The 22,828-nt window shown below is 49.0% G+C and overlaps 1 protein-coding gene across 16 annotated transcripts in view; it reads right to left on the bottom strand.

The window, feature by feature from the left end:
- Mybpc1 (myosin binding protein C1) overlaps nt 1-19,421 on the bottom strand; it is a 66,769-nt gene extending 47,348 nt beyond the window's left edge. For all 16 annotated transcript variants that reach the window (XM_087192700.1, XM_087192699.1, XM_087192702.1 and 13 more), the window contains exons 1-3: nt 19,317-19,421; nt 4,124-4,162; nt 1,894-1,935 (exon numbers count right to left, since the gene is read on the bottom strand). In XM_087192700.1, the coding sequence (XP_087048826.1) occupies nt 1,894-1,935; nt 4,124-4,162; nt 19,317-19,341 (106 nt within the window). In that variant the 5' untranslated portion in view covers nt 19,342-19,421. The remainder of the gene's footprint in view (nt 1-1,893; nt 1,936-4,123; nt 4,163-19,316) is intronic.
- Nucleotides 19,422-22,828: the final 3,407 nt, after the last annotated feature.

Raw genomic sequence — 22,828 nt, 5'->3', positions numbered from 1 at the left:
ATCCACAGGCCATGTAGCACGTGGCTCTCTGCTGGATGCTGCAGGGAAGAGATGCGGACAGAGAGGTTTCACGTGCGAGGTGCCTGGTCCCCAAAATCGTGCATGGTAGAAACAAGGGGTCCAGGAGAAATCGGAGGGAGGAAAGAGAGATAAACCCAGGCAGACTGGTCAGGGGAGGCTGTGTGGAGAAGGAGGGCTGGCTGCGTGGTGAACAAAACAGATGGACCGAAGGAGGAGGAGGAGGGAGAGAATGGGAAAGACACAGCTAATACTGGAGAAAAGTAACATCACTATGTAGCTCAGGCTGGACTCGAACCTCCAGCGACCCTCCTGCCTCAGTCTCCCGAGTGCTGGGATCACAGGCGTGTGGCACCACACCCAGCCTTGGCTTTGCTTTTTCATCATAAAGAAAAAGTTTTTGTTAGTTAGTTGGTTGGTTGATTATTGCTTTGTACTTCTACAAAGTGGTTTTTAAAGGACTGGGATATAGCGCAGGGGTAGAGGGCTTGCTGAGCGTGGGCAAGGCCCAGGGCTCAATCCCCAGCACCACAAACTCAAGGGGAAAGAAAGAAAGAAAGAAAGAAAGAAATCTAATTTAAACACATGGATATAACATGGTGGCTTTTTTCAGCTAGGGTCAGGCACGGGCTGTGTTTCAGCACTGCCACTTTGCCCTGGGGCGGGGATTACATCATTTTCCCTGTTGGTGAGCCTTGCAGCAGGATCCAAGCCCGTTCCATATTTGGAAGCAGAGGTGTGTTCCGCCCGCCCTGCTGAGAGTAGTGTTACCAGCTCTCTAGCCAGGATGTCCAAAGTTCCTGAACCCCTCTCATGGAAAGACTTCTAGGAGTCTGCCCCGCGTGCGTTCCACAAGGAAGCAGCCGGCACACCGGCCACGCGGGCGCCTGCTGGGAGGCCAAGTTGCTATCTATGGGCTCCGCTGAAGGTCAAGGACACAGCCGGGTACTAACTGTGTTGGTTTGTGGAGCGCAAGTTCAAGCTAGCTGAGATCCGCTGTACTGAGAGAAAGAGAAAAGGGCATTTTGCTGATGACTAGGAGATGGTAATGCGGGAATGAGGTAACGGAATCCCACGCACTAAGAACAAAGAGACTGACATACTTTTGAGCCGTGTCTGAGAAAAAGAAATGTCTCATGGCAGCCAGGAAATAATTATTCCAAAGTTGAACGACATTAATGGTTACACAAATAGGAGGTTAGCATGTAAAGCTAAGGATGCAGACACGTAACACGAGAAGGTAAAAATCTACTTCCAAGCGAATGGAGGAATTAGTACTTCAGGGGGTCACAGAAGCACATGATGAAGATTATTCACTTTCTAAAACTAGGCTACTCCAGAGGGGGTAAAAACAGGACATATTCCAGGAATAAGGGAGTTTCCAATTCGATAAGGACCTGTGTGATGGTGCTTCTGGAGGTGCTGTTGGTCTCCACAAATCGTCACATAAATGGACACAGGGACTCGGTTAGAGAGGGTGACAGAGTGAGATGCCAGCCTCAAAAGTCCCGTGAGTTCTGGGACAGTCCATGTGAATGGCGGAAACCTTCTGTTTTTGAAAGATGAGGGTCATCAGATCATTTCCTGAGTGGTGTCATCCCCAAACCAAACGCCTCTTTCCAGGCTGCACATGGGGACCGGGACAGTATCAATCAATTTGCTGGCGTCTCCCCAAGGCCTCGTGACATTTTTACCACTGTGGCTTCCTCTCAGCAACTCCTGTCCTGGGAACTTAGCTGTCACAGTGCTGCCTGGGTCTCCCGGAGAAGACGGAGAGCAGAGATGAGGCCGGCACCTTTGGGGCCAGGGCACCTCTGGCAGCCTCTCCCGCTCCCTTTGCAGTGCTCAGCTTCTCTCTCCCTCCCTCCAACTCACCTTTGGCCGGTCCACTTCCCGCCTCCTTCTCTTTATTTGGTTCTGTGTGGAAAATAGAAGCACATTTAAAAACGTGTTCTAGAGCATTTCGTTGTGGGCCGAGGAAAGGGAAAGGGAAGGAGGGGAACAAACCGGGTCATGGACACTGCGTACTTAACATGCCGCAGGTGGGATTGGGATTTCAGATCAGTCACACCGGAGTGTAATAGAAGCAAGGACTGAATCTCGTCTTTTAACAAAAGCAAACACAAAAGCATGCCTTTGGGTCGAGCACATTCAGGTATAACCGGGACTGAGTTACAGCGCATGCCGGGGTAGAACCGAGCTTACTATGTGGGTCATTTTGTTTCAGAAGCCAACAAGGAACCAACTTTGTCCACAAGTTTGACCCAGGTAATGGGTTCTAGAAGTGCGGGCTTCTAGATATCACAGGAAGGGATAAAATACGTAATTGTGCGATGTGTGTAGTTTCAAAGAAAATGTTTCAATGGATATAAGAATGCTGTGGATTGGGTTTCCTAGCTATGATGCAACATGAGTGCAGTCACATCCGATTTTATCAGTCGAAATCATGAGTTCAGATGTCCACACGCCGTACCTGGCTGGCGGAATGTGTAGGGAAAGAAGTCTTCCCAGCATGCATTCTGACTCTCTCTCTCTCTCTCTCTCTCTCTCTCTGTCTCTCGATTGGTGAACAGAGAACCAACCTCAGCCAACCATGAAGGACAACTCAGCAGCATATCAGAGGTGACACTTTGGCCATAGGGAGTCAATATTGTGCAGCCAACATGGAGCGTACACGGTAGGGGGCGTTTATAGTGGCAGCCACCACACTGGACAAGCAGATGGAAGGGAAAGGTGTATCTTTCATGGCTTTCTAAAAAGAACGCCACATCTTCTCACTGTTTCAAGACCCAGATCCACAGAACACGAGGTCGGAGCTGGCGGGATTGGAACCCGCAGCCCTGAGCCTGCCTGGTCCCCTGGACACAGAGAGGGACTCAGGTCTCTAGCTGTGGATCCGTATTCACAGCTGGACAGAGGGCTCTGCGAGCAGTGAGCTTGCTCAAGCTGCTGTCTCAAAACAATATCTGGGATAGAAAAGCTCCAAAATCCCCTCATAAATCTTTGCAAAAAGAGCAGAAACTGGGGCTGCATTCAACGGCTGCTTCCCCTTAGGCGGACACCATCAGCTCTCAGTGACCTCACCCAGGGAACTGAAATAGCCATGCTGGATCCCACACTAACACTGCCTAACATTTCAGCATAGCAGTTGCAATTTATCTCATTGTTCTCAGTGCTGTGTTTGATTTTCTCCCTGCTGCAAACAAGCCCTATAGGAAAAGGTTTCCTAGTTAGAGCCCTGCACTGCATCTGGTGCCATTCACAGCTGTCAGCTGCTCAAATTCTCAACTAGCGCCTCCTCTCCGTCTACAGGGTGGGATTCGGGCGCCCTCTAGGGTTGTGCCATGGTGACTACCTAGTGCACAATTCTTGAGTGGACGCCAGTTTCTCCTCCTCTTTAAAGAGGAGGAAGAAGGAGAAAGTGCTCCCGTGTTTTCAGGGAGCAGAGCACGCCGTTGTGCCTGTGTCCATCTCAGGGGTTACTTGGTGGGACAGGAGACCGACCCCAAGCCACGCCGGGAGGTGGGAGCCCAGGCGGGCTGTTTTTCCCTAGGCCTGCCCTCTTCCTCAGGTCTGCGAGGAGGCAAAGGTGAGCTTTGTATATTGAGTGTTGCTGGGCCCAGAGCCACTGGCCAGCTCCCTCACCTGATCTCTATTTGTTGTTTTTAGGTTGCCACCTGGTGGACCACAGAATACTAAGAATTCACTAAATTGGTCATGATAGGAGCCTAGGGGTCACCAAGGGTATTTCTGGTGACATAATTCAAATCGGGCTGGGTGTGGTGGCACACACCTGTAATCCCAGCAGCAGGAGGCTGAGGCAGGAAGATTTCATGTTCGAGGCTACATAGCGAGACCTTGTCTCAAAAAGCGACAGACCTGGAGTGGGGCGGGGCTCCTGAGGTGGGATGGGCGCCTCCCTAACAGGAGAGAAACTAGGAACTCTGAGGGATGGGGAAGCCCCCAAATCCTTCAGCCTCCACCAGGCGGAAACTCGAAGGGCTTTAGATGGATGCCCCCTGGCAGCCAGGAAGTGGGGCTCAGTGGTCCCGGGCGGAGCGGGTCATCTGGTCACCTCAGGTACACACTCGGGGGCTTCACTCACCTTCCGGTGGCGGCGGGACGGGGGCCGGTGCCTCGTTTTCTGAGGGAACAGAGGACAGGAGTGTTAGACGGGCTTCCTGCGGGCCGCGTCACCCCGCGGGGTGCACAGAGGGTACGCCGGCCCTGGGGCTCAGGTCAGCCTGCTCTCGGGTCCCCAGGACTGGCCCAGCATCGTGGTGGACAGAGCCCGGACCTCGGGGCCCAGGCATCCCTGTCCTCACCTGGTGACTTTGGGGCCCTAGGTTGAGGCTCGTTTTCCCCTCTGGAAAGTCAGCCCCAACCCGACAGCCACCAGGATGTCCCCTGCACATCCCCAGCACTGTCCTGCCACCAAAGGGGCCCTGCCCGAGACAGGACGAGCACCTTCCACCTCTGGAGCGCTCTGTTTTGCCTCAAGCTGAGCGCCCGCCGCTCTCTGTCCTTGGGCCCTGGGGAGCCCCTCTCGGGCTTTGTCAGAAGTGTGCGTTCTCCCGGGCTCACCCCAGATTTTCAAAGTTCTGAGGTTTTCCCACTGGCTTCGGGTACCCTCTGTTACAGAGCAGCCTGGCTACCAAGTGTGCTAAGGAAACTTCTGCTAAGGGGTAAACAATTTCCGGTGGGCGAGGTGGTGGACGCCTGTAATCCACCACTCCGGAGGCTGAGGCAGGAGGATCACTGTGAGTTTGAGGCCAGCTTGGGCTACATAGCAAGACCTTATCTCAAAAAGACAAAACAAACAAGAAAAAACTATTTTCTAACATTCAGGTGACCATAAATGAGTATGTTACTCTTTGCTGATCAGGGAGAAAACTCCGTATAACCACAGGAGACAGAACTGCAGCCTCAGGCCAGAGGTTAGTGTGGCCTGGCGTGATTTCGTTCACGGGTCCCTTAGACATCCTGTCTGGGCCACATCACAGAAAGCGCCCTCTCTGCCACTGTCACCAGAGATGGAGCCCTGAGCGAAACTTTATTTTCAGAGCCCCTGGCACAGAGCAGAAGCTGAATGGGGACGGCAGGACAGTCGGGATGGCAGGGCTTCCCTGACGCATCACCTCTGGGCTTGAGCCACTGTCGCCCAAGCTGGGGCCTCTTCCGGCTCCCACAGAAGGCTGTGCCCTGGCCTAGCCCTGCTTCACCCCACAACTGTGCACTTCTTGTGACTGCCCGGCAGGGCTGCGCCCGGGCGCGCTCGGCATTCAAAGCCGTCATGGGGGCACTGCCTAGACACCCCACTCTGCCTCTGGTCCCCCCTGTTCTGGAGCTCGCTTCTCTGTTCAATTTGTGACCTTTCTGCAGTGAAAGAAGCGAAGTTCCCCTCCTTCTCCCCATCAGACCAGTGCTGTTCCTCCACAGCAGGCTTTGCCAGATAAAATAAGGTCTGAATCCTGACTCCGCCTGATTAGCTACGTCACCTTGGCAGATCCCTTAATCTCTCTCTCCGCCTCACTTTCTTGGTCTGTGAAATAAGAATAATAAAAGAAATGACCTTAGCCAGGCCTGATGATGCACGGCTGTCACCCCAGCTCTGGGGAGGCTGAGGCAGGAGGATTGCTTCCAGTTCAAGGCCAGCCTGGGCTACACGGTGAGACTCTGCCTCACACAAACCAAAAATAAACTAATAAATAAGCAAGCAGGGTCCCACTGCTGCTGAGCCAGGCCCGAGGCACAGCGCGGGCCCCGGTGCGCGGCAAGAGCTCCCTGCACACAGTGTCCTGTCTCCCCGCGACGTCTGCGTCCGCTGGGGCTGCTCTGCGGGGCTGCGAGGTCCTCCGGGTCCGTCTGCACTGCGGCTTCCTAACTGTGACAGGGTGCCCGCAGCCTCCGGAGAGTGCTCTTCCCTTTTCTCTCCAGTGAAACAGAGCCGGCGCCCCCTCCTCGGCCGGCGCCCTGGGGTTCTGTTAGGTAGGAGCTATTACGCTGGCCACTGCGTGGCCTGGGGACACAGCCCGTTCTGCAGGGTGGGACAGGGCCTAACACCCACGCCAGGCTGCGGGTGAGTTCCAACCAAGGCGGGCAACACGACGGACGGCAGTGCCAAGACGCCTGCAGGACCAGGACTGCGCGTGGGGAAACAGAAATGCATGCTTCCCCGGGGGGCAAAGCAGAAAAAGAACGGTCCTTTCTTAAAAGCACAGAAACCCTGTTACTTTACGGCCAGTGATGGAATGAGTACACAGCGACTCATTAGTACCTGCAGACATGCGGAAGCTATGTATGTACGTATGTATTTGGTTTTTTGAGACAGGGTCTTGCTATGTAGCCCAGGCTGGCCCTGAACTCGAACCAATCGTCCTGCCTCAGCCTCCCCAGAGCTGGGATGACAGCCGTGCACGTTGACTCCCGATGAGACACACATTCTGAGTGACAGAGCACAGCCTGGCTGCCAGTGTCACCTGTCCCTGTCCCTCGTTGACGGTGGTTACGAATGCTACCAGGCTTACAGTAGCCGGGGACTTCTCTGTCCTCTTGGTCACAAGCCTGGTGGGGACGCACCCAGCACCTCCTCCTTCCCCGTCTCCGAGGCAGGTGGTCCATAAATATAGTTCAAAGCCCCTGTGCTCGCTGCCAGGATGCCAAGCCCGTCCCTGGCACTCTGGCACCTCCTCACCCCCATCCCCTTGGGAACGCTATGTCTCCCAGTCACCTCCGGGCCCTGCTCCAGGCAGCCGCCCAGCCATCGTCCAGGTGTCTGTCAGCATGGGAGGCCACCAGCTCTGCAGCTTTGGCCCTCAGCATACCCACCCTCGCCTTTCTAAGGAACCCCCTTAAAATCGGCTGGAAAAGCAGCAAGCAACTGAGTCAAGGAACCCGTCCACCGGGCACTTGGTGAAGACCCCTCCGTCGGCCGCACCAAGTCTCGGGGTGAGGTGGCCCAGAGGCATCTGCTTTTCAGAAACTTCCTAAGTCCTAAGCAAATGCATATTGGTGGAGGTCAGGTCCTGCTATGAGTGCTTACTTAAAAGTTAAAATGCACCAGGCATGGTGGCGCACATCTGTTTTCTCAGCACTTGGGAGGCTGAGGCAGGAGGATCCCTCGAGTTTGAGCCAGCCTGGGCAGCGTAGTGAGTTCAAAACCAGCCTCAACTACATAGTGAGTCCCTGCCTCAAAAAAAAAAGAAAGAAAATTTAAAAAGGCAAAAGGCAAATTATACAGACAAAGGTGACTACCAACACGATAGTCTCCAAAAGCAAGAAGATGCAAGTTACCATTTTTTAAAAAAAGAATAAGAATCAATATACTCTTAAAGAAAAGGCCCAAGGAAACATGGAAGGGGCTGGATTCCAGAGCAGCTGCGTGAAAGGTCTGGCTTCGATCTCGCTTCCTGGGCAACCCTCACCCCAAGGCACACAAGTCTGGGGGGTTCTGGGGTATTTCCAGGCCTGCCTCAACCGCCTGCCCACCTGCTTTGACCGTCCCAGCTAATGGCTGCCATGCCGAGGTCAGAGACGGCAGTCTGTGCCCTCCAAGGCTGTACATGGCATGGCTGTCTCCGGGAGCCCTTTCTATTTCCACCGATCTAGGGAGGGCTCCAAGGGCAGTAGCTTGAAGGAGAACAAACCCTGGCATGAACCCAAGCCAAAAACACAAGGCGAAAACTTAACTCGCCTCTTTTCTTGTTTGTTTTTTTTTTGTGACAGGATCTTGCTATGTAGTTCTTGAACTCAAGTTCAAGTTTTAGTTCTCGAACTCAAGGTGATCCTCCTGCCTCAGCCTCCCGAGTGCTAGGATGACAGGTATGCACCACTACACCCTGCTCTCTTGGCCCTTTTACATGTGTATTTATCCACTACAGTGACACAACTCAGTTCTTTCCTTGGGGTAGGCTCACTGTTTCCAATAATGCATAATTCATAATACATCATAATGCTATTTTTGCATTTTATTATATCTATATTCTATAATGCATAGTTACTTAAAAGTATGCTATGGGCCTTTATGTGCAGTTTTACTTATCTTTCTGGTAACGTGAAGAGCATGATTATATCACATGACTATGTCATGAAGGCATAGGAAAAAAACATAATAACAGTTGCTGCCATTGAATGTTATGATTATAAGAGATTTTTGTTATTTATTTATTTATTATTTGCTGTACTGGGAATTGAACATGGGGCTTTCACACTGAGGTACCTCCCCAGCCCTTTTTATTATTTTTTATTTTGAGATGGTCTCACTAAGTCACTAAGTGGCCCAGGGTGGGCTTGAACTTCAGATCCTCCTGCTTCAGCCTCCCAGAGTGCCGGGATACAGGTATGTGCCATCACATCCTATATGACTTTCATTCTGTCACTGCTTTGGGGACACTTTTGAAAGTAATTATTCTAAAGCCATCCTTTGGTAATAGGAGGTAAAGGAGAAAATTGTGTATTATTTTTAATTATTCGTATTCTCAAAATTCTAGGCTTGAAATAAAATACATGAATGCTTCATATATTTTAAATATCAATGATGTTGGCTGTATCAGGCCAACTCCCAATTTGTCACTTTAGTTATAGCAAATTATAGGGTCTTAAGCTGGGCATGGTGGCACATGTGTGTAATTCCAGCATTTAGGAGGCTGAGGCAGGAGGATTGCTAGGAGTTTAAGGTCAGGGCTACATAGTGAGACCTTGTCTCAAAAAAACAAAACAAAGCAAAAACCATGTGCATTGGCTATGTTGCTGATATATCAGGGGTAGAGAATTTGGAAGTACTCAATGTTTAGTGCCATTTTAATGGTTACGTGCTTATTTTTGTTTTCTTCTCTACTCAGTATAACATTGGCATGGGCCCTGATGTTTCGTGCCGTGGGAGGTAAAGGAATACCTGTATTTTAGAGGCAGTCATAGATTGATTTCTAAAAGGGGCTCTCGAAGTATGCTGGAATTCCTGAGAGTCCCCAAGACCCTCTTAGGGAGTCCACAAGCTCAGAGGCACCCTTGTCATCAGGCTAAAGTGGGCCTGTGCTGTTGCCACTCACATTCTGTCACAAGTCCCCCGTGAAAGGCTCCAGCAACATATGGTGTGTAGTAATATCAGCATCCTCACAGCTCGCAGGATGCGCTCTGTGTATCTGGTGTTCCAAACATGTATCAGTGTCCCTTTCCGATAAAACAATAAACATGTTTTAGTTTCTTCAATAATTAGTAAGAGCCACACGTGGTGGTGCACGCCTGTCATTCCAGCACTCGGGAGGCTGAGGCAGGAGGATTGCCTTGAGTTTGAGGCCATAGTGAGCTCAAGGCCAGCCTGAACTGCACAGTGAGACCCTGTCTCAAAAAAACAAAAGAACAACAAAAAATTATTGACAGTGAACATTGACCTGAGACCCTCAGATTTGAGAACAGTTGGTTCAGAATTTATTGCAAAATTTTTAAAGAAAACAATTGTCCATCTATGTGTGTGTTGTTTTGCGTTTTAATAAACGCGTATCATATTCCTCATCTGGGAAAAATCTACAGCTCTGATTGATAATATGAAGCAGTTAAAATAAAAATGCAAATTGATTTTTCTAGGTGCACAAAAATAGTGACAGAGCTAACCTTGGCCGGACCTCTGCTCTTGGGTGGCTCAGTTATCCAGACAAAGCATCTGACAGCGAATCCCAAGGGTCCCTATGCCCGAGGGGGACCTGCGCTCTACCCGGGAGACCCCCAGGCCTCCGGGAAGCCCACCCTGAGCTGCGGAGGGCTCCCCACAGTGACACCCGGAGTTCTGTGGCCCTCTCCATCCTGTTCGGAGCCCAGATGCTAAGGTGGATGGACAGAGGGACTGGAGCTGGGCCTTAACAACAGTGAAGGCTGGTGACCAGGAGATGCTGTCCCCTGACAAGGTGACACCCGGGCTTGGAACCCCAGCTTCTTGGAGGCTGAAATAGGAGGATCGCAGGTTGGAGCCCAGCCTGCAACTTAGCATGAGCCTGTCTCGAAACAAAAAATGAGCAGCGCTGTGGATGTAGTCGAGGTGAGGCCCTGGATTTGATCTCTAGTACCACAAAGAGAGAAAAAGAAGGAAGGGAGCGCCGGGGAAGGGGAAGAGAAGGAGAGGGAAGGGAGGAAAGAAGGAAGAAAAGACAGCCAGCAGCCTCCTAAGAAGGCATGAATAGGAAAGCTATGAAAACTTGGATACGAGTTCCAAACACACGTGAATAGGGCCAGGGATTTAGCTCAGTGGTTCTGCCGCCTGCCTCACAAAGGTCCTGAGTTTGATCCTCAGTACCAAAACCAAAACCAAAACACATGTGAATATAAGCCCATTTAACCAAAAAGCAAATCATTTAGCTTTTCAGTATATTGCATGGTATAATAACTGATGTCTACAATTTAAGACAAAATTAAATATATCCACTGTCTTTTTTTTTTTTTTTTTTTTTTGCATTAAAAACTGCAAAAACCCCAGGGCTCGATGCATGCTAGGCAAGTGCTCTACAGCTGGGCTATAAACTCCAGGCCCCTGCTTTCTCTTCAGAAGCAGGGAGAGACATATTACACTTTAAGAACACTGTATCCACACTGGTAGGAATAATGGTGTGCTCGGGCTCCAAACCAAATGAACCCTTAGCTTTACAGAGAACCCCATTACTGCCGATAAAGTGATTCAGCCTGACGGAATTTCCCTAAATCTACAGGCCTTTTTTCCTCCTCGTCAGCTTGCTCTTCTGTCCTCCGAATTCTGCATGTTTCAGGAAGTGATTCCAGGGCTCAAGGTTTAAATCCGCTCGCTACTATGTAGCAACCCGGACAAGCTTGGGCTGTGTCTCCAGACTGTCGCCTAATCTTCTGTTTTCCAAGAATCAAGTGGGCTTTGGAGTGACAGAGCTGGGGTTGCTGGTGGGGAAGAGCTTTCTCTAGTTGAAGAAGGTTAGCAATGCCGGCATAAGTCAAAAGGAAATAACTGCAAAGTGATTTGCGCTGTCGCCCGCCCCATCTCTCCCTGTGCCTGGGAGCCTGGGAGCCTGGGTGGCTGGCGGAAGTGCTTGGGGTCACAGGACAGGTCCCTTCCAGGCTGGGCCCTGAGTGGGGTGACTTATTTTAAAATAGAGGAAGGAAGAGGCTGGGATTTAGCTCAGTGGTTCCACCACCTGCCTTGCAAGTGCAAGGACCCGAGTTCGATCCCCGGTACCAAAAAATAAAATAAAAAAATAAAAGTAGAGGAAGGAGAGGCCCCATGCCAGGTGGGGTCATAAAAATAAAGTCCCCAGTGGTAAACACAGTGGCCCTCAACCGTCACCCACTGCTCCTACGTGTGGTCATGTAGCCCTCTTGACGAGATGTCCCAGAGAAAACCAGAGCCAGGGACCCCCGGTGGCTCCCCTGGGGGTGGAGAAGTCCTCATGTCCCTCCAACCCAAGCCCGCTGACCCCAGGCAGTCGTGACAGGTTCGACTTCACAGGGCGATGCTTTCATCTGAATGGGGCAGTAAGGAGCAGCTGAGCTCTTAGCCGGGCTCCATGGTACCTGAGCTCCCGGCGGTGACAGCTAAGTTTCACCCCCCCGAAAAACACGGAAATCCTCCTGGTGCTGGTGATCTGATGGTGATGACAGCAGCAGCTTTTTGGAAACATATTATAAGCTCAACTCAAGGTGTTGGGGAAACAGCGGTTGCTGTATACCTTGTGTTGGTAGCGTTGGCCTCAAAGCTTATGTTATGTGTGAGACATATAATACCTCACAGCAGAAAGACTTCTGAGGCCACTGCTTTACACGGAAAATGCTTGAGGTCTTGCTGTATCCTACCTCCTGTTCTGAGTAAGTAAGATGCAGTTTTAGTATATGTGCTGCCAAAGCGAGCACGATACAATGCAGTTTTGATGACATTTTACAGAGGAAGAAACCAAGGCATACAAATTGTAAATCTTACTGATACAATAAAGAATTCTTCAGGAATTTAAGAAGATTTTTGACGCCACTGGGAGAAAGTTTTAGATGATTTTAGAGAAGAAAATTGTTTAGCCTAAATAGATAAATACAAGTTAAAAAAAAAACTGGGTGAGGGGCTGGGGATTTAGCTCAGTGGTTTCGCCGCCTGCTGCGCAAGCACAAGGATCCGAGTTCGATCCCCAGTACCAAAAAAAAAAAAAAACTGGGTGAAACCAAATTCTAAGATCTAAGACTTGACCTTTTATAGGTCATTTTAGATACGGCACTGGTCACCAAAGTGGCCTATAAAAGGATTCCTAAGAGAGCAGAAAAGGGCAAATGTCTTGCCAAAGTGCATTTAACTGGAAAGGCATAATGGAAGCTCACAGCTAGCTTTTGGTGAATTCCTTTTAGAGAGAGAAATACACCTGAGATTGAAAGAGCCCAGCTTTTCCCTCTGCCAGATCACCCCGTCCACAGCCCAATCTTGTCGGGATTAAAACTGTACTCTGGAAATACACAGGGAAGCCGTTCTGCCTGCTGGCCAGGAGCCCCGGCCAAGGTCCTGTCTGTCCCTCTGTCTGTCTGCGGGCCGTCCAAATGTCCTCCCTGGAAACCACACCTGGGCACGACCTCCCAGAACAGACTCTTAATGAAGAGCTACGGGCACAGAAGCCCTGTCCTCTCCGGTCAGGAAGTGATTTGTGTGCACCTTGGAAACTAGATGACAATGAATGTAATTTGTCTCTCTTTTTATTCATCTTCCATAGTCACTGCGTTCTCAAACTTTAGGAAATGTTCTTGAATAAACAGTAGCTACTGGGAAGAGTATGATTCAGCAACTACCTTTCTGTGAATTTGTTGGGTTTTCCCAGGGCTCTGAACTGAGCAAGGAATCCAGAAAAGACACCTGTCCCCAGCAAATATCGACATGGGCGGGGCATGGTGGTGCACACCTATAACCCACGCACTGGGGAGGCTGAGGCAGGAGGATCACTATGAGTTCAAGCCCAGCCAGTCTCAAAAGAACAAAACAAAACAAAAGATCAACATGGGGTAAAAACAGGGGAAACATGGCCAGATTCCCTTACTTACACAAATGAAATTAACATTTCTACTTATTTTTGAATTTTGAGCCTGTGATTTATTACCTAATACACTCAGTGTGTATAGTGATCTGGTCTAGAATTACAGCAGAAACGGCTGACCGCGAAGGGCCTTTGGTGACACTTAATTGAGGTGTCATGAACTAATTAAGGAGTAGTACAGACAAAAATAGTGGTTATTTGTAATAATAAAAATTCTTCCCTAGACGTCCACAAGGACCATAAAATACACCCTCTATAAAACGTAGACTTTTAAGCAAAATCATCAAAGATATTTCTATGGCTAAAAAAAAAATAGTAATTATTTCCCAGCTGCCTATTCTCAACAACTCTCTAAAATTTAAAATAGGTTTGTTGATGCGTATTACAGAAATATCATTTCACATTCATTGAAGAGTTTGCATCTTTTTTTTTTTTTTAGACAGGGCCTGGCTATGTAGCCCAGGCTGTTCTCAAACTCATGGTGATCCTCCTGCCTCAGCCTCCTGAGTGCTGGGATTGCAGGTGTGCACCACACAGGGCACATTCAAGCTTTTAAAGAGACTTTATTTAATTATCCTTGTGCCCAGGCATTGTTTAAAAGCCTCTTCAGCCAGGATAGTTTATTCCAATGTGAATGTTGGAGAACTGGACTTGAAATTGCTGTTATAAGGAATTGCTAATGAGCCGCGTGTGCAGATGCTTAGCATCTCAAGGTCATGAGCTGCTGAGACAACACGGATCCTAAATGCCTGGTCCCGAGCAGCCGGGAGCCTGGGCTCTGCCTTTGATCCGAGCCTGACTCCTTGCCCTCGGCTTCGCTGGGGTACAAGAAGGAGACCCCTTTGGACCCACTGGAGAAGCAGGGGGACTTGTTTTTCCCAAGTTTTTTTAAAGCGATATATTTAGGACACTAGAGAGGAAAGAACTGGCTGGTCCTTTATTTATCTTCCTAACAGGTGCAGGCGGACAGTCATAGAAGCAGGCCACTGAGAAAAACGTGGCCGTGCCAAGCACTAAGCCCCATGGGGCGCCTGGGCCCTCTCAGAGCGCAGAGCCCAGCCCTCTGCCGTTCTCCTCTTAGGCAGGGAGTCAGTCGCAGAGCTCTGCTGCTCAGCCAGGCCTTCACACTGGCGCAAACGCACCAGCGACCAGAGGGGGAAAGTGGCTGCCCTGAGAAACTGCCCCTTCTGCCTCCTTCTCGCTTTCCTTTTATTCCTATAAATGATGCACTTTCCCAATTCCAGGGAAAGGGAATATTTTAGATACATGGGTATAGATGTGTACATTCAGGGGTGATCAAAATAAATGATGAATGTCTAAATTTTAAAATCATCACAGTACGACTGTGTCCTGAATGCCTTCGGGATTCTCCCCCTCACTTTGAATGAACTTATCCCATTGTTCTTGCCAGTTTCTGCAGCAGCTCTGGAGTCCTCTTTTGTGAGGGTCTTTACAAGGTGTGATCAAGAACACTGGGAATGCTGCTGCCGAGCGCCGTCCCATGGGGAGGCAGGCTCTATAAACAGTGCGTCCTCGTCCACCTTAGCCACCGCAGCTGGCATCGTGTGACTTCTGGGTCCTCCTCAAAGTCAAAGTGACCGGGAAAGGTATGCGGATTGAATCTACTCAGGGCATCGAGGCGGCCAGGACAGTGCACTAAAGACACTCAGGAAAGAGGACTCCAGAGCTGCTGCAGAGAGCAGCAGGGACATGGGATGAGTGTGTCAGAAGCCGGAGAGGACTTTGAGGGGAGTGAGTGGCATTGCATCTTTCACTGTAATGTATTTTTAAACACTCACTGTGTCTTTGGCTTGACTAGATGCCTCCTGACTGTCCGGAGACCTGATTCTGCTGGGTGAGGCCGGTCACCAGGCTCACGCAGGTGGACCCCGAAGGTCGAAGAGGGACCAAGCTAGCGAGGCTCCTTGTCCAACCCTGACGGCGCCCTGGGCGCTGCCAGAGACAAGCAAGGGGCCATCCCTGCCACTCTCCATTCAGATAGGCATGGGGCTCAGCTCAGCTTTAACCTGGGATGAAGTCTCCAGCGACCAAGAAAGAAAGATGTAGCAAGAGAAAAATCCCCTGGCCTGGTACACAGTTGTTCTTCTTGACCCCATTTCCGCTAGAACCAAGGCAGATAAAACAGACGGTGGACGCCGACCCGGCAAGGGGTCACACAACTCTGACGGCGACGCCTGCAGTCATGACATTGGCCCCTTGGATCACAGTCTTCCATGAACCGTGCTTCACCCTGTGCCCGAGTTTTTGAGAAGAAATCTTCCCCGGGGAAAAGAGAACTACAGAGATCCTCCGAGGCGCAAGCTCGAGGAGCTGCTGGCCCGTGTCCTTCTCTGAGGAGGGAACATAACAGGGCCTGTGATGTCCACACCAAGGCGACGCTCACGCCCAGGCCTCAGCTTAGGGCTGTAAAGAGAAGCCTCCTGGATTCTCTAGACTCTGCCAGCCAACAGTAGTCTCGGGATGCTAAAGAGCAGGTTTTCTCCTTCTGTACCACAGAGAAACACTTCTGAGGAGATCCCTTTATGGGTTTCAGAGCCATTTATAATATATTTGAATAAATAAAGATCTCACAACAGGGAAAAATAGCCCTTGAAATGTTCTAATTGTATGGTGATGAAGTTTACTTTTTCTTTTTTACTAGAATTTATTTGTACATTAGGGTCCAAGGAAACTGAGGACCTCCAGGACGGAGGCTGTGTTGCGTAGATCCCTGAAATCCCAGCCACAAGCATACACTAAGTGCGCAATTAATAGTTGATTCATAAATAAATGTCTGGGCAAGGCATTCTGGGAGATTTCCACAAAGCTGACACTTCCTGCACCAACCTTTACCATTTCGTCAGAATAACTTCATCACCATTCTACGAAGAATCCAGTTGTGTTGAGGTGAAAGGATTCATTCAGCCGTAGTTCTACAAAGAGTGGGTCTTCCGCTGAAGAAGCTAGAGAGAGGCCCACTAGGAAGGGGCCACCCCTCAGGGACAAGACTTTCTTTTCCCAGAGAGGGCCATGGACCAGGAATCCCGAGGCTCTAACTGCAGGCTGTTGACTGTCACTTCCACTGGACGTCCCTGCAGGAGATCAGGCCACACCTGGCTGCACCCTGAGGACCGGGCCGCCATCGGCTGGAGGCGCCAGAGTGCCCCAGCTTTGGCACCTTCCAGGGCTGAAACCCAGTCTCTGAGAAAGTTGCCAGACCCTGCTGGATCCCAGGAGAGCCAGCCCAGTCCGTGGAGCCTAGCTAGACTCACAGCAACCCAGGCATTGCAGCACACGCCTGTGTCCCACACTCCGGGAGGCTGAGGCGGGAGGATCTCTGGGAGTCTGAGGCCAACCTGGGCTACATCGTGAAACCCTATCTCAAAAACTCAAAAAAACAAGCAAAAATGGTGTGGTGTAGGAGTTGCAGGACCTCTTTGGGGAGCAGCACTCAGATGGCCGTGACTGTGAAGAATCTGCCTATGGCAGCTTTTATTCTTGGGGTGCTCTTACAGGGACTAAAATCAGCGCGGTGTGAGCCAGAATCAGAACTGCTGACCCCTGAGCCCCTGATGGCACATCAGGAAGAGGCAGCAGCGTCACCAAACAGAGCTCTGCAAGGTGCTGTTGCCTTTATTTGTTTGTTTTTTTTGGTACCGGGGATGGGGATTGAACTCAGGTCCTTGCGCTTGCACAGCAGGTGGTGAAACCACTGAGCTAAATCCCCAGCCCTTGCTATTGCCTTTAAAAATCAGTTCTGCTGCAAAGGGAACAAAAAAATCTCTGTACTTCCTCCGTGGATTTGAAATGAATCAGGGACCCTTTTTATTTTTTTGTGCCTACTTCCCATCATCTAAATTTAAACTAAGCAAAGAATCTGTGGGTATAAAATTACTGTACTGGGCTGGGGACTCCTACACAGAATAGCAACCATGCTTTTAAAGTCAGGGAAGGCCAGTCCCAGAGGCTTCGTACGGATATGTATGGATTTATTCCAAAAGAAAAATACATTCGAGTGTGGGAGACTAAAGTTAAAAATCTACTTTCCTTTTTAACTTTTTTATTATTATTATTCTTTGAGACAGGGTCTCGCTATGCACTTCAGGCTGGCATTAACCTCACTACATGGGGCAGGCTGACCTCGAACTCGAGGTGATCCTCCTGCCTCAGCCTCCTGAGTGCTGGAGTTACAGGCGTGCGCCACCATGCCTGGCTGTTTTCCTGTTTGTAGCTTTAAAATTTTACTCTCTCCAAAAGTAGAACAAATCTGACTGAGTTCTCAAACCACACATAAAGCTTGGTGTTGTCTAGCATCAGAATAATTTAATTAGCTTTATAGTTTCTACAGCCTTTCTTGTTGTTTTTGTAGATGCTTAAACTTTTTTTTTTTATGAATGAGACCCTCTACATGTTCTTAAGCATATGCTTCTGCTCTCTTTACTAATGATTGTAATGAGCATCTCTCCGTGTTGATGAACATCTGTCCATAGCATGCTGTTCATGGCTGCGTGATATTCTGCTCTCTGGCTGCAGCATGATGTATATACCGGTCCCTCACTAGGACATCTAAGCTGTGTCCAGTTTTTCCGCTTCTAGAAACAGTGCTGTGATAAACGTACTTCTACAAACTTCTCCCCGAAAGTGGTTTCTTATTCCCATAGAATAGTTGCTTAGATTGGAATTTGGGGGCCAGAGGGTGTGCAGCTTTTAAGGAACTTTTTATTTACGGTGATAAATCTCTGTGCCTTTCTTCCACCCTCCTTGTTTGATCGAGTTACATCTGAGAGCATCTTTCTCAAACCCTTTCTAACACTGGTCCTTCCAGGTGGGCCTTGAAACAAACGCAAATTCATCCACCAAATTCATTTAACTCAGGATAATTAAAATAATGTTCGGGGCCGGGGATTTAGCTCAGTGGTTTCACTGCCTGCTGTGCAAGTGCAAGGACCCGAGTTCGATCCCCAGTACCAAAAAAAAAGATAATAATAATGTTCGGTCCTCTGCTAGGAAACACAGAATGTGTGTCATCCAGGAGAGTCAAGTGACAGCTCAAATAAAAAGACACTTAATTCACAGGAGAAGCATTTGCATTACAAATGAGACACCCAGGCAGGGATCGGGTTTCCATATTAATGCATGCATCTGGTGTGGTTATTTTGGGCAGCAGATTTCACCCAGCAGTGATCCCGCCACTAAAGAAGGTACCCTGTAAACTGATCACCCTGTCACCACAGTGCTCCTAATGACATAAAGAAAATAGATTTAAAAGGCTTCTGAGAGTTTGGTTAGTGTTTCCACTGGGGGATCCTTCTCAAGGCTGGGCGGAACAATGGTTGAGAGCATCTCTAAGAGATAAAAAATGAAAAAACTAAATATTACTCTTATGTTCCCTTCTAATCTTTTCATCTTGTGTGTGTGCTTTTATCTGCAGGAATGTGAAAGAAGGATTCAAGAACGCAGTAGATTGATATGAATGAAGTAATATTTTAAAGGATATTTGCATTAAAAATGAAAGTCAATGCTCTTATGAGATGGATGCTTTTTATTATTTGCATAATCACTAATTCCAGTTATTTACATTATTAATCAGTAGTTTTTAAAACACCGTTATTTTATAGAAAGGAGAAACTTAACTGAAGGAAACATTTCTTCTAATGAAGAATATTTTTATATTTTCAGTTTTACTGTTTCACAAAGGCTCTACAGCATGAAACTGTACACAATAAAACTCAGGAACGACGCAAGCCATCAGAAACATCTTTTCATGCAAGAACTTGACAATAAAACTCCAAAAGTACCAATAAAAGCAAATAATACTTTTTGACCTGTGTATTTTAAATCTCTTTCCATGAAAAAAAATACAGCAAATCTAGAAATACTGTCATAATTCTTCTCTGAAGTCCTGATAAAAGTTATTAACCATCTGCAAAAGCATTCCAAGCCCTCATTCTCTGCACACTGCAAATACAGAGGGAAAAGTTTGACATCAACCCCAAGAAAGTAGGCTTGAAAATAACACCTGCTTCCCAGCACAGCCAGAACCTTGAAATTACCCTATTAGGGTCCCTTGCCACTGAGGGGCCCCATGGCCAGTTAATCACTGCTGTCAATATTCCTTTGTAGACCATGGTCATCAGATAGTTTCGTCACACTCTGGTATCTTTCCTCTTGTCCCTTGCCACCCCGTACAGTAGCACAGTGATTCTATCATTTCACAATCTATGTAAGGAACTGGATATCTGTTTGAAGATGAAGCTCGACCCCGTGTTTAGGGGTGAGTCTTACCCTCTTTCTTCGTGGGCTCTGGCATGGCTGCAGTCGGAGTTTCCTCCCCTCGGGCTGGGGACAGAAGCCCGGGGCTGGGACAGACGCGCAGGAGGTCGGTGAGACGCAGGGCTGAGGACGCAGCGGGCTTTTATTCGCTCTGGTCACGCCGCCCGCCCTCTCCGAGGATGCTGCAGCCACATCTGTTGCCCGCGCCAGCCTGGCCTGCTGGGAGGAATCTCCGCCCTTCCCTGCTCCGTCGCTCCCTGTGGCCCTGAGAAGACAGCGCCCTGACTAAATTCCGAGTTCCTCTCCCTCTGTCCCACAGATGCACACGGTTTTCAGATAATAAAAAACATCAAAACCAAAATCCTAACAGGCGAATCCAATCTTATGCCTTGATTTTTTACTAAGGTCAGAAATAAAAATCTCTATCTATTCCCATAGTAATTTTCATGCTCTCTTAACTTTTCATTTTCATCAATTCTTCATTATTTAGTTTGAAAGTGTTATATTTTATCGGCATCACAATAGGCCAAATTTCTCAGTGGAATTTCTTGTTTCACTTTCTTTGCCAAGAGGATTAAGCAATGCCTGCATAGTATTTGCCTTTTTTTTTTTTTTTTGAGACAGGGTCTCACTATGTGGTTCAGGCTGGTCTTGAACTCACTATGTAGCCCAGGGTGGCCTTGAAATCACAGCGATCCTCCTGCCTCAGCCTCCCAAGTGCTGTGATTACAGGCGTGGCCACCATGTCTGGCTCTACTTTTTTGCACGAATTACCTTTTTGGAAGATTATATATAAAGGAGAGAAGCAATGATACATACCGGAACAAGAATGAAACTTATGCCAAGGGAATGAAGCCAGACCCCCAAAGCAGACACTGAAACAATATGCCACATACTATCCAATTCCCCCTCTGGGGGAAGATGCAGAACGGGCGAATCCATAGTCAGGATGTAGATGAGGGGCTGCCAGGGCCTGAGGAAGCGGGATCAGGCGAGGCTGCTCCTCGACAGGGGACTTTGAAGCCATGAGGAAAGGGTTCTGGAATCGAAAGTGGTTGTGCAGTCCAACTCTGTGAACACAGTGAAAGCCACGACACTGCACGCTTACAGTCTTGGGGGCACAGGGACCAGGGACCAGCAGTGTCGCTTTGACGCAGGGCAGCAGGCGGCCACGAAAACCTAACTTTGACGTGCACAGAATCGTGTGACTCAGTTCCTTCCTTCTGAGCTCGTGGGAGTCTGGGAGAAGCTGGAGCCACCCAGGGCCCAGGGAAAGGCACCCGTGGGCCGTCAGAGCCGAGGGTTAAAGTTAGCAGTGGGGAGCTTCGTGGGTGAGTGCTCCTTGACACGGAGCTCCGGGCCGGCTCTTGGTCCTGAAGTGGCCATGCCATCTTGTTGCATTTCCCCTGCGCCTGGGCACAGCTGCCTGACTCTGTGCCAGGCTGGCTGGAAACCTGACTCAGATCTCCATAACCTCATGGCCGAGCTATGCGGCAAGGAGGAGGTGGCCTGGCTGCCCTCGGGACCAGCTCGGGAGGAGAAAGCCCTCTCTGCCTCACCCGGCACTCACTCGCTTTTAAAGCAGATTCTTCAGCTTTGAGAAGCTGAGCGGTTCGTGTCAACCAGAAATCGGGTCTGAAGTAACACTAAGTTAGAGGCGGCCTGAAAGAAAATAACATAGCTTTCTTGAGCCTGACAATTAATAGATGAAATAAAGAACTAGAGCTGGGTGTGGTGGTGCACACCTATGATCCCAGCATTCAGAAGGCTGAGGCAGGAGAGTGGCTGCAAGTTGGAGGCCAGCCTGGGCTACACAGTGAGACCCTGTCTCAAAAAAAAAAAAAAGAAAGGAACTAGACTATTTCTGGGCCTATCGTTAAACAGCTGAGTTACTGGGCTCCAGCTTCTTTTTGTATAAAATGAGGGATTTAAAAAATAATCACGGTGGCCTCTTGTGGCTTTAGCACACTGTGCTACGACGGGGAAATCTCCCCAAAAGAATCACTTTCCCAGCATTCCCAGGGCACTGAATGCCACATACAAAAGGGCCAGAAGGACGCCGGGTCATGTTGCAGAGGAATGCGCAGCATGACGGGCAAATGGCATGCATGCCTCGGAGCTGCCATGCCATCTTTGGCCTCACACCCCCTGCCTCTTTAATACTGTGATCGTTTTACTGCAGCGAGCATGTGCCAGGAAATATCGCGCCTCGGGGAAAGGGTATTTTATGACCTGGGGAGCTTTCGGTAATAAGAACTTGATCATGACAAGAATATCTTCTTGGAAGGATGGACAGAAGTAGCAAGAATGGTTATTCGGTGTATTGGATGGTGACTGTAAAATTTCCAGTACACATAAGGAGGGGAGAAATGGCCAACATCACCTTTTCTGTTTGTTTGTTTGTTTCTTTGTTAAATGCACTCTTGGATTTTTCCTCTTGTGTCTTGAAGATGAGGTGAGATTTGGTCATCTCTAACCCCAAACTACAAGGTAGCAGCAGTCGAATCCAGATAGAAGGGCTTGTTGCTCACAAATGTACCTCAGAGCGCATAGTGGGGGTCTTGGGGAGACAGGCTTCTTCTCCCGACATCTGCTAGGCAGCTCCGAGGCCCAAAGCGGCTTCTGGCTGGTTAGGGCAGGGGGTGCATGGGAGTCCCAGATGCTCAGGAGGCTGAGGCAGGGAGACCACTCATGCCCAGAATTCGAGGTCCCTCTGTGCAACATAGTAAGAGCCTGGTCTCAGAATTTTTAGATGAATTAATTAATTAAGTGAGCAATTAAATGGCTTCCAGTGCAGTAGCCATTTCAATCATATTCCAGGTGGCAGAAAAGGAGGGGAAGAGAGAGAGAGAGAGAGAGAGAGAGAGAATACGAATTCCTTTTCTTCATCTTTTTTTTCTCTTTGGTACCAGGGATCAAACGCACAACCTTGTACTTTTGAGGCAGGCACAGTGCCACTGAGCTAATACTCATCCCCTTTGTCCATCTTAAACGGTCTACGTTGAAGGCCCCATGGAGCAGGCTTGATCAAAAGAAGGGGCCAGATCTGTCCACAAAAGAAGCTAGGAAATGTCATCTTCCATTGCCTTCTTTCTTGCTTGCTCTTTTCTTGCTTCCTCATTCTCTCTCTCTCTCTCTCTGACAGAAAAAGGTCTCCATATGCAGTCCAGTCTGGCCTTGAACTAGCCACCCTCCCGCCTCAGCCTCCTGTCAGGATTACAGGCATGGGTCACCTCACCTAGCTCCTTCTCACTGTCTTAATAATGTCATTTGATGCTTCAAAGTCTTTAATTTCAGGGAAAAAAAAGTGTTTAATTTTAGTGAGGTCCAATGTATTTATTTATTTATTTATTTATTTGTACCGGGGATCAAACTCAGAACCTTGTGCTTGCGAGGCAGTGCATTGTTTTGAGACAGGGTCTCGCTATGTAGTTCAGGCTGACCTTGAATTCACTACGTAGCCCAGGCTGGCCTCCAACTCCCAGGGATCCTCCTGCCTCAGCCTCCTGAGTGCTGGGGTTACA

The sequence above is a fragment of the Heterocephalus glaber genome, unplaced genomic scaffold (genome assembly GCF_053883595.1).
Source record: "Heterocephalus glaber isolate CG9 unplaced genomic scaffold, H.glaber_assembly_v1.0 deba00001572, whole genome shotgun sequence".
In the NCBI taxonomy this organism is placed as follows: domain Eukaryota; kingdom Metazoa; phylum Chordata; class Mammalia; order Rodentia; family Bathyergidae; genus Heterocephalus; species Heterocephalus glaber.
This window is presented reverse-complemented; position numbering and strand designations above follow the sequence as displayed.